Here is a 12,065-nt window from a genome sequence, read left to right as displayed (position 1 = left end):
AAATAGAATATTTGATGAAAAAAAAAAACAGAATGTAATAGAAATTTTGATCTTTAAATACAAGTCTCAAGAAAAGCACAAAAAAAGTGAACAGAAAACAGAAATCATAAGGGATTCAATAAGATTAGACTGTTTATATTCCTACCAGGAAAAATGCTATTTATAACTTCTAAAAACTTTCTTATTATTAAAGCTGTTAGAAGGGAGTATATACAGACAGAAAAGAGAGATGTGAGTTGAATGTGATGGTATAATTATTGAAAATAATTAAAAAATGAGAGAGAAAAATACACTAGGAGAAGGGGGAAATAGAGAGGTAGAATGAAATAACTTATCTGACCTAAGAGGCCTCAAGGAGATTTTACAGCAGAGAGGGAAAATAGGGGAAGCAGGGAGAAAATACATGATCATTACTCTTTTAGTACTCTTATGAATACTTTGAGTATCCTGGCTCAAAACAGGAATAATATATACTCAGCTGGGTTTGGAAATCTATCTTGTCACAAAAGAAAGTCAGAAGGGAAAGGGAGAAGAGAAGGGAAGGGAGCTGATATAAGGGAGGGCAGTTTGGGGGGAATTCAAAAGCAAAACACTTGATAATAGATACAGTAAAAGGAGAGAAGAGGAAAAATAGGATAAACAAGGGGATAACAGGATGGGGGAAATACATAGCTGGTAATCATTACTGTGGAAAATTAATTTTCACTGATTTTCTCATTTCTTAAATATATAGAAAACAAATTTATAGAAATAAGAGCTATTTCTAAATTAATAAATCACAAAAGGATATGAACAGCCATTTTCAAAGTAATCAAAGCTGTGTATAGTCATATGAAAAGCTTTAAATCACTACTGATGAGAGAAAAGGAAATTAACACAATTCTATTGCTATCTCACATCTGTCAAATTGGCTAATAAGAAAAGGAAAATGACAAATGTGGGAAAATTAAAATACTAAAGTACTATTGGTGAATTTGTATACTGATTCAACCATTCTGGAGAGCAATTTGGAACTATACCCAAAGGGCTATAAAACCATCGACCAAGCAATACCATCCCAAATGGAATACCCAAAGATATTCTTTTTAAAAAGGGGAAAGATTTATGTATACAAAGATATTTTTAAAAATTCTTTTAATAGTGGTAAAAAACAAGAAACTGAGAGGAAGTTCATCAATGTGAGTATGACTGAACAAGTTGCTGTATATGATTGTGATGGAATAATATTGTGCTTCAAAATGATGAGCAGGATGCTCTCAAAAAACATGAACTTATATGAACTAATACAAAGTGAAATAAGCAGAACCAGCAGAACACTGTACACAGTAACAACAATATTGTATGATGACTTACTATGAATGTCTTTGCTATTCTCAGCAATATAATTATCCAAACAGTTCTACAGGTCTTATATGAAAGGTGTTGTCCACTCTAGAGAAAGAACTGGTAGAGCCTGAATGCAGAGCAAAAATACTTTTTCTTTCCTTTCTTTATTTTTCTTGGGATTTTTTGCCTGTGTTTTCTTTCACAGAATGACTTACATGGAAACTTTTTTGCACAAGTACATATGTATAACCAATGGTTGCCTTCTTGATGCAGGGTGGGAGGGAAGGGAAGATGGAAAAAGAAAAATTGGAACTGCTCTATGCCAGGTATGGGCCACCGGGCCATTTGTTCTGAATTGCTCTTCTAAATGTGGTCACTGGATATACGATTGGCCTTAATAAAGTGCTCCATTCTCATATAAGAAGACCAACAGAATACACAAGTGGGCAGTTTGACAGGCCCAGAATGTATAACCCTGTATAAAACTAATTGTCCTTTCTTTTCCCTTCTTTCTGGGATCAAACTGGAAATGGAACCATAATCAACAGCCTACTCCAATTTGTTCTTCCAAAGGTAAGGGAGGAAAAAGCAGAGGGCTCCAATATTAAACCTGATCAGTTAACTGATTCAGGATAATTGATACCATGTGCTAATTACAAGGTGATGTTCAATTATTAGTTCATGAAGCAGCTTTATTTGGTCTCATAAAAGAAAATGGTATTTCCTCTTCACAGCTTAAATAGCTATCTGAAGATTTAAGGGATTCTTTAAGAAACAAGTAAACACTCACCTTTTCAAAACTAAGTCACTTTATAAAAGCTAATAACTGTAAACTAACTCTGAAGCTAAATTTAGCGGTTACGCTTAAGTAGCAAGAAAAAAATAATTTCTTTTTTGCAAAAGAATCAATAAAACTTGTACTGAAAAATCAAATTCTTGATGATATTCATAATTGAAATTATGGAAATTTGATTTGGTTTTTAAAATCCAAGAACCTTATACAAGGAAAGCTTCATTGGGTCTCTATGAACAAGGAGAAATAAATTGAACACATGTACCTCTCAGGGGAAGTCTAGACTTTAAAGTCTTACTTAAGTGATGGGTACCATTCTTCAGAGGTTTTTGTCACATGAAAAGAAATGAATAAGTATTTATTTAAATTCTCGAAAAACATTTAATAGCATCAAGAAACAGTGAAATATTTAAAAGAATGCCAAAATGATTAATCTTGGGAATAAAAGTAAACACAAGAGCAGTTAATCAAATGAATATATCTTGGAATGCTGTTTCTAAAGTAGAGTAGTCATTTACTTACTACTATCAATTATGCAAAGCAAAGACTTTTCAGGAAATCTGGAAAACTAAAAAATCATAAAAAAGGGTCCTAAGTTATATATTAAGAGAAGATTTTTTACCCGCCCTAAAGAAAGATGAACACTGATGCACAGCTCTCCATCTGTGGAAACTTCTAATAGCTACAGATAGCCAACACAGAACTGTTATTGTTTGGGATTGTCACATCCCAAGCCTTGAAAGGTGACAGTAGTACTTAAAAAAATGGCACCTATAAAACTTAAGGAGGAAAAAAAAGCAAACATTAAGACTTGAAGCAGAAATGGCACCGAAATCTAAAATGATCACAACATACCGGGAAGCTAGTTAATCAGAGCTGGCAGAGAAACAAAGCTGCGCTCAGTCCTCCTGGGCTGACAACTAAGAGATCCTGTTACTTGCTCAGAAGACAGGGAGGGAAATGAAACTGGCAGAATCTGACTGAGGTCCCTGGAAAGCCGACATGAAAACAAGCACGGGAACCAAGCTGGCACCATCTTTACCCAAATCACAAAGCCCACTCTCTTCACTCCCAGTCACCTTGATAAAAACTTATTCTCCTCTTCTCCAGAGAGACAATTGAAAGAGGGATGGGGAGAAGTTTAAAGCCTTCAAATCATGTCCAAAGAGATGCCATAAAATAAAAATAAAAATCAGCCAGGAAATAAAGGAAAGTAATGTAATATACTGGAAAGAACACCTGGGGAACTGGGTCATTTATCCACACTGGGCCTCAGTTTCCCCAAATATAAGGAAGAAAAAGGAGGGGGACTACACAGCCCCCGTTTCCTATAGTAAGGAGGGGGGCTGCACAGCCTCGCTTTCCCCACGGTAAGGAGGGGGGCTGCACAGCCTCGGTTTCCCCACGGTAAGGAGGGGGGCTGCACAGCTCGCTTTCCCCACGGTAAGGAGGGGGGCTGCACAGCCTCGCTTTCCCCACGGTAAGGAGGGGGGCTGCACAGCCTCGGTTTCCCCACGGTAAGGAGGGGGGCTGCACAGCCTCGCTTTCCCCACGGTAAGGAGGGGGGCTGCACAGCCTCGGTTTCCCCAAGGTAAGGAGGGGGGCTGCACAGCCTGTTTCCTATAGTAAGGAGGGAGGCTGCACAGCCTGTTTCCTATGGTAAGAAAGGGGGCTGCACAGCCTCGGTTTCCCTAAGGTAAAGAGGGGGGCTGCACAGCCTGTTTCCTATGGTAAGGAGGGGGGCTGCACAGCCTGTTTCCTATGGTAAGAAAGGGGGCTGCACAGCCTCGGTTTCCCTAAGGTAAGGAGGGGGGCTGCACAGCCTCGGTTTCCCTAAGGTAAGGAGGGGGGCTGCACAGCCTCGGTTTCCCCACGGTAAGGAGGGGGGCTGCACAGCCTGTTTCCTATGGTAAGGAGGGAGGCTGCACAGCCTGTTTCCTATGGTAAGAAAGGGGGCTGCACAGCCTCGGTTTCCCTAAGGTAAGGAGGGGGGCTGCACAGCCTCGGTTTCCCCACGGTAAGGAGGGGGGCTGCACAGCCTCGGTTTCCCCACGGTAAGGAGGGGGGCTGCACAGCCTGTTTCCTATGGTAAGAAAGGGGGCTGCACAGCCTGTTTCCTATAGTAAGGAGGGGGGCTGCACAGCCTCGCTTTCCCCACGGTAAGGAGGGGGGCTGCACAGCCTCGGTTTCCCCACGGTAAGGAGGGGGGCTGCACAGCCTCGGTTTCCCCACGGTAAGGAGGGGGGCTGCACAGCCTCGGTTTTCCTATCCGCTCCGTATCAGGACGCTCCGGGGTGCCTTTGAGCAGTTTGGGGTGAGGTCCTTCCACTACTCTCCGTTTCCAACCTATAAGGGGGAGGGGGGCTGTACGGCTTGCTTTTCCCCACTTGAAAGGAGGAGGGAGCTGCACAGCCTGTTTCCTTGCCCGCTCCAGATCAGTGCCTTTGGGCTGCTCGCGGTGAGGTCCCTCCACGACCCCCCGGCCTGTTCCCCACCCGGGAAGGCTGAGGGCCCCGGCGCTGCTGCTGCGGACCGAACCCGCGCCCGCCCCGGCTGGTCCCACGCGGCCGCGCGCCCCCGGCCCGCCCCCCGGCGCGCGGACCCGGTCACCTTCTGGCTGCTGGAACCGCAGATCCGAGTGGCCCGGTCATAGACGTGGCAGCGGATCACGCTGCTACCCACGTCCAGCCCCAGCATGTAGCTCGGCCCCGGCGGGTTGCGTGGCCCGGGCGGTCCGGAGCCCTGGCCAGCTCTCGCCTTCTCCGGCTTCGCCTCGGCCTCGGCCTCAGCGGCGGCGGGAGTCGACACCGACATCGCGGGGCCGGAACCACAGAGCTGCCGTGGCGTCCAATGGCTCTGCAGCTAACCGCTCCCAACTGCCGCTGGCGCCGCCGCCGCCACCAGCCCTAGTCTTGCTCCAGCGGCGGGCGGGGGCGGGGCCGACGCTCCGCCCCGGGACTGACGTGACGGAGCTCCGGCCAATGAGGCGGCAGGGGCGGTGCCCGCGTCCTGCGGCGCATCCTCTGCGCCTCGGCCGCGCGGCAGGTGGAGGAGTGCCCCCTGGGGAGCGGACCGGCCCGCTGGAGAGCTCTCCGCCTCCTCACGAGGCCTCCACTCGCCCTCCCCGCTACGCCCCCTTCCCAATAATGAGGGCAACAAACGCGCCTTAAGCAACCTTTGAGGTCGGTGTTTTGAGGGCCTCAGTTCTATTTCTAGGGAAACTGAGGCAGGCTGCGGTTAAGTGACGCGCCCCGCATCGAGGCTAGGAAAATGGCCGGGGATGTGAAAGATGAGGTCCAGCTCTCCCCCCGGCTCCTAGCTAATTGAATCTTTCCTTTATCTCGTGTTTGCTTTTAGCTAGCACACTGCCTCCCAGGACGTGAATTATGGTTCTATTGATTGCCTTGAATTAAGTTACGATCTAATTGTAAGAGAACTGTGAACAGTAGCGGCTCAGGCAATGAAGTCATGACTGGCCGCTTTAATTTGGTAATTATTATTCAGGATAAAAACAAGTGGCATTTATGTTATGCTTTAGGGTCCGCAAAGTGCTAAGTATCCATTCTCGCCCAGCAACTCCTGGCTACAATCATCCCTGCATCTCTTGGACGAATGGCACTGGACGCTTCTCGGGTCACCTCCTTGCCTCTCCCTGTCCACTCCCTCCCTTCCAAACTCCCCTGGGGCTGTTGAAGTGACCCTGTTTCTCCCCGGCATCCCCCTCAGTCTCGTCTGCCCCATTTAACCAGCCCGCTGCCAGAGCTAAGCATTTTTGCCATCACCTCTCTTTGCCCACACAGTCACAAGAGTCGTAATTCAGGTAGTCTTCACTTCTCACCTGGACTACTCCTGACCTTCGTGCTGGTTTCCTTCTTTTCCCACTCTGTCCATCTCACCCTGAAAGGTTCTCTCCTCCGATTGGTCAGTGTATCCCAGTACAGCACCCACCTTCCCCAACCTCTGGGCTAAAGGTAGCCGGGTCAGTGTACGCCTTCCAGCGTCTTTGGGCTCGGAGCTTCCCTCTTCCTCCACCGTGACCTCCCCCAGGAGGGTACCTTCGTCCTTTCGGCTTTTAGAAATTGTTTTCTCCAATCAGAAAGCTGCCTTCTAAGCTACGGGAGACCCGGGCCAAAACAGAGCCTGTCAGAGACCTGAGAGTCAGGAATTAAGTTTCATTTCAGAGGGAGGAAAAAGCTGTTTTCAAGCGCTAGTCCCCGTTCCTAAGAAGGAAGGTTTAACGGGCACCCATATACATGAAAAGAGTTGACCCATAACACAAGCACTCTTAGATCTTGAGATGGTTCTCAGGTGTTTTGGGGCCCCTTGGGAACAGCCTTTGTCTCAGATCTTAAGGGCCATGGCCACCCTTCTCAATTCAGAACCTGCATTCTGTGACAGGAACAGGAGGGCAGTACTTGTCAATGGCAAGGAACATGTATGGATGGTCCTGGAAAATGAGGGGAGCTCCATTTTTTCGAGACCCTGCCAGACAGTGAGATCTTTCCTGGGTGCAAAGGATTATTGTTATGCCAAACAGCGTAAAGAGGCTATCTCCTACAAATTTTGACAAATATAAATAAGGACTGGTCTTTATTTTTTTATTTATTTTTTGCTTCTGTTTGTATTCCCAGCACTTAGCTTGGGACGTAGTGCTTAATAAATACTTGTTGACTAGACCCAGTTGCCAAAGTGCTTTTCCTAAAGCACTCCCTATTACCTTCAAGGTCAAATGCCTGTGTGGGCATTTAAAAATCTTATTTTCCATGCCATATTCATTATTCCCTTTCTAAAGGTTTTGTGAAATCCTGACTATATTTTCTCAGTATTTCTCTTGTTGCTTGCAATATTTTCTCCTTAACCTGGGAGTTTTGAAACTTGGCTATGACATTACTGTAAGTTTTCCTCCTAGAATTGCTTTCAGGTAGAAAATGGTAGTTTTTCCCCCCAATTTCTACTTTATCTTCTTATTCTAGAGCAGTGGTTCTCAAACTTTTGTTCTCATAATCTTTATACTATTAAAAATTATTGATCTGTTCAGAGAGGTTTTTTTTTTCAATGTGGGTAATATTTATAGATATTTACCATGTTAGAAATAAAAACTAACTTTAAATTTGAAGACTCTTTGAAAGAGTTTCAGAGATTTCCAGGAATCTCTAGATCACACTTTGAGAACCACTATTCTAGAGCTTCAGGGTAATCTTTCATAATTTCCTTTGATGTATCCAGATTCCTTTTATGATAAAAAAAAAAAACTTTAAGGTAGTCTGACAATTTTTATTTTGTCTCTTCTCCAGCTCTCTTTCCTAAGTCATAATGAAAGCCCCCAAGTACAGGGTCCTGAAAATGTTCTTGCTTCTGTGCAGCCCTTACTATGTATATGCTGGTTCCTCCTTGCTGACAGCCACAGCCCAGGATTACCTCTAGTCAGCATTTCTAGGTGTAGCTTCCAAAAAGAGTGGGGAGATCTTCACTCTTCCCCCACTCAGCATCTGCTGTTTTTTATGTGAAAGACTGAGGTAAAAGTTCATGATGTAAAATTCCTTGATGCTGTGAGCAAAAGTGTGTGAAAGTTAAGCGTGAGATTTCTCAAAGCTAGTCTATTTCCCAACAGAACTGCCCCCACTAGAACTGACCTGCAGGTGTCTAACTTCACTCAAGCCAAATCTCAGCCCCAGGAGGTCCTGGTCCTTTCAAATTATCATAGGAGAACAACTTTTTTAATCCCTTTATTTTTGCAACTCTATGTTCATTTCATGGTGATATTGTTTTTTGAGAAAGTGTAGAGAGCCTGGAAATTTCTGATTTCATCACCTTCCCAGAATGCTTCCCTTCCCCATTAGGAAGAGAAATTAATTTTAAAACATAAATAGTTGTAAATATATGGTTAATTGACTCTGGTATGTAAAACTTTATGTAATTAAAATATTAAGCTATAATTTTAAAAAATCATCATAACCCTGCCCCTTTTCTACCTTTCTAGACTTATTATATCTTACTTCCCTCAATGCCCTCTACAATCTAGCTACACTAATCTAGAATATGATTTCTCCTGCCTTTGTCTTTGTACTGACTCTCTCCTAATCCTGGAATGCTCTACTATTCATTGAATAAATATTTATTAATTCTCTTACTATGTGACAGGCATTGTGCTATATACACAAAAGAGGCAAATGACAGTCTGCCTTCAAAGAGCTTACAATTTAATGAGTGAGACAGCACACAATTTATACACACACACACACACACACACACACACATACATATACCACATGAGCAATATATACAGGATAAATGGGAGCTAATCAACAGAGGGAAGATAATAGAAGTAAGAGGGTTTGGGTGTGAATTCACAAACTTACACTATGCTGATGATGATCAAATTTGCCTTTCTTTCCTCATTTTCTTTTTTTTCCCTCAATAGTATTTTTCTCAGCCATTCCCCAACTGATGGGTATCAGCTCAGTTTCCAATTCCTTGTCACCACAAAAAGAACTTCTCTCACTTTCTCTCACATCTCTAACAAACCTTTTAGACATTTCTAACTAGATGGCCAGGAGACACCTTAAACTAAATATATCCAAAATGGAACTCATTATTTTCCCTTCTTACACCTTATCCCTCTCCTTGCCTATTATTTTAGAGGCAACATCATCCTCCCAGTCCTTCAGGCTCACAACATAGGCCTTATCTGGGATTTCTTATTGTCTTCCATCCCCCATATCCAATCTGTTGTTAAAACCAGATAATTTCACTCAACATTTTTCAAATACATCCCCTGTCCTCTGATACTTCCACTACTCTGGTGCAGAGTCTCATCACCTCATGTCTTGATTTTTGTAATAGCCTACAGGTGGATCTACCTGCCTCAACTCTCTCCCCATTTCAATACATTTTCCATTAGCCACTAAAGTGATTTCTCCTAAAATATAGGTCTGCTCAACAAACTCCAGTGGCTTTTTATTGCCATTAGGAGAAAATGCAAAATCCACAGATCATCTCTAGAAAAAAAATCCCAAGGCTCCAAACTCCAGGACACATAGTGACTAAATTAAACAATTCAATTCAGAAACATGTTCTATGAATGATCAGGTAAAAGACCTTCAAATATAAAAGAAAGGACATTGGAATAGCTCATTAATAATGTTGAGTGGGATAGAATACGGTATTCTGAAGAACAGTGGAGTTCAGGGTGCAACCTAGAACAACCTACTTTCAAATATGAACTTAACCATATATAAAAAAAAAGATGGATACTCAATAATAAGATCTTGAAAGAAAACCAGAAATGAAAAAATGATGTGCTTCTCAGAACACCGCAAATAACAAATGCAGGAGGAGTAAATAAATGCAGCAACAGCAACAGAGTGACAGCAGAAAGACCAATAAGAAATTTCTAAATATTCCCCATAAAATGGTTGAAAGCAGAAGTCTGGTGGAGAAAATAGTGAAGAAACAGGCATAGGGCATTATATTTTGATGGGACAACATTTCAATATGAGAGAATCCATAAGGGGAAAGGGGAGCAGGATATTAGAGAAGAATATGTGAAGTGCTAGGGTTAAAACAAGGGCTAGCATTGAGAGAAGGGCAACTCATATATTCAAAAAGAGAAGAGCCTGCAGAAAAGTATATGAAGAGAAAAGGTTTGAAAAGAGAGGGAAAAGGAGGGAGTCATTGCCTTAGTGGGGAGAAGGGGTCCCTCTGTTGAATGCTCCTAAAGGTGAAGAGAGAGAGTCTGTGAGAAGAGATGGGGACCTTACACTGGGTGTTACCTGGGCAATTTGGTCCTTGAAAATCCTACTTGTTTGACTTCAGAACACAGAGAATTGGAATTCCTGGGGCCAACTGAGATAGTAAGAGAATATGGAGTAAGGGAAGAGATTTTGAGGCAAATGGGAGAAAAGATAACCAAGGGAGGCTGTAGATCACTGGTGGGCCACAGAATCAGTGACTGAGGAGGGGAAGGACTCTACATTTGGTCAGTAACACGTACAAAAACAGGAATTTTTCTGGTAGTGAGGCACAATGGAAAAGAGAAATCCACAGGGCAAACTCTATAAGGCAGTGACAGAAACTACCTTAGAGGATGGTAACCCTGGGAGTTTTGATTGCATGAAGAACATAGAGAAAAAAGAGATGAGATAATGATAGGGATTAAGCCTCAAAGACTAAGGATCTAGAGTAGATAGAGAGGGTGGATAATGAAGCAAGTGAATGAAATTTTTTGAAAAGAGTACAAAAAAAAGAATAAAAAACTAATGAACAGGACTAATTGAAGAGGAAGAAAGGAAGGTGAATCTATTTGACTATTTTGAAGAGGAAAAGAGGGGAAATTATTTAACTCAAGAGAAAAATAAAGATGTAACAAGCAAAACTTCAAAAGGAAAGGGTTACCACATAAGAGGAGAGCATCAAGGATGAGGGAAGGCGAGCCAGTGGGAACCAGACCACCTTAAAAAATAAGATAAAGTAATTGATAGAATATACCAAAATGTTACCTTCTGGGAGGGAAAAAAAATAGAAAGAGGGGTGTTAAGGGAAAGGTCAATTATCTGAGAGCCTCCACAGCTATGGATCATAACACCTGAAGGAGTTACAGGGCAGCCTTTGCTGACACATGTGTTGCAAACTGGAATGAAATAAATTGGAGGCAGAGGGAAAAGAAGAGAGATCAGAAAACGCAACGGCCTCTCAGCCAGAGAGGTCAGAGAATGGCAACTGTCTCTCAGTCTCCTTGTATCATCTTCTCACAAGAGGAGATCCAATCTGAAGGTCTGGGTTGGATCTCCAGCAGCCACTGTCAGGTGGCTCCTATGTATTCCAACAGAGGGAAGAAACTTAATTAAAAAAACAAAAACAAAACTAGTAGAGATGGAGGAAAACATAAATAACTCTCATAGCTTTAAATGTGAATATTCGGGTTATGCAATCTAATAAAATGAAAAAGAATTACAGATGGGATAAAAAAGCTTTTGCTTAAAAGAAACACATTTTTAAAAGACATACACAAAATGAAAATAAGGGCATTGAAAAAAATTTACTATGCATGAAGCAAATCCAAAAAAACAGGAGTTGTAACTGTGCCATCTGGGAAAGCAAAAACAAACATTAAAAAACAAAATGGGATAATAAATAAGGAGATTTTATTAATTTTTTTTGTTGTTAAAGCAATTGGTGTTAAGTGACTTGCCCAGGGTCACACAGCTAGAAAGTGTTAAGTGTTTGAGGCCAGATTTGAACTCAGGTACTCCTCACTTCAGGGCTGGTGCTCTATCCACTGCACCAACTAGCTGCCCCAATACGGAAATTTTATTATGCTGAAAGGAATCATATACAAAACCCAATAAACTTATATGCTTCAAATGCCTTAGCATCCAAATTCATCAAGTAAACATCGAGGTACAAGAAGATATAGATAATAAAACAATACTGACAAGAGAATTTAATATCCCTTTTTCCATTTTGGATAAATCTAACAGAAAGATATCCCGCTTTCTTTTGTTTTAGAACACAAGTGGTCACACACCTCTCAGGGAGGTGAGAGCCCCCAAGGGGAGGTGATCACACCCTCCCTGACTTCTCAGGAAAGGAGGTGAAAAGCACCAAAGGGAAGTGGGGATTGCTAGCAGGGTTTCTGGGCGGAAGGGTCTTATTTGAAACAGTTATGTACAAACTCATCAGCCTAGGAGGTATTACACAAGCACATAGCAATAATGCACAGGCTATTAGTGATGACTCTCCCGACAGCCGGTGCAGGCTCAATGTGGTATAACAAACATGAATTGTACATACAAGTAACGGTACAGCAATATAAATCAACATGGTGTTGTAAAAGATTTCCAGAAGTCCTAGAAGGAGGGTATGTAAACAAGTCACACATACGCCTTCTTCAGCAGCCAAGAGATAGTCCAAAACCAATCTATTGTCCATTGCTTCACATATCAGG

General features: G+C 42.6%; 1 protein-coding gene across 1 annotated transcript in view; it reads right to left on the bottom strand.

Annotated features, from left to right (window-relative positions):
• Positions 1-5,000, bottom strand: part of GK5 (glycerol kinase 5) — a 62,698-nt gene extending 57,698 nt beyond the window's left edge. The window contains exon 1 of the mRNA XM_051983345.1: positions 4,730-5,000. Within this exon, the coding sequence (XP_051839305.1) occupies positions 4,730-4,933 (204 nt within the window). The 5' untranslated portion in view covers positions 4,934-5,000. The remainder of the gene's footprint in view (positions 1-4,729) is intronic.
• Between the last annotated feature and the right edge of the window lie 7,065 nt (positions 5,001-12,065).

Source organism: Antechinus flavipes, chromosome 3, assembly GCF_016432865.1.
Source record: "Antechinus flavipes isolate AdamAnt ecotype Samford, QLD, Australia chromosome 3, AdamAnt_v2, whole genome shotgun sequence".
In the NCBI taxonomy this organism is placed as follows: Eukaryota; Metazoa; Chordata; class Mammalia; order Dasyuromorphia; family Dasyuridae; genus Antechinus; species Antechinus flavipes.
Note: the sequence above shows the minus strand (reverse complement) of the source record. Positions and strands in the feature narration are given on the sequence as shown.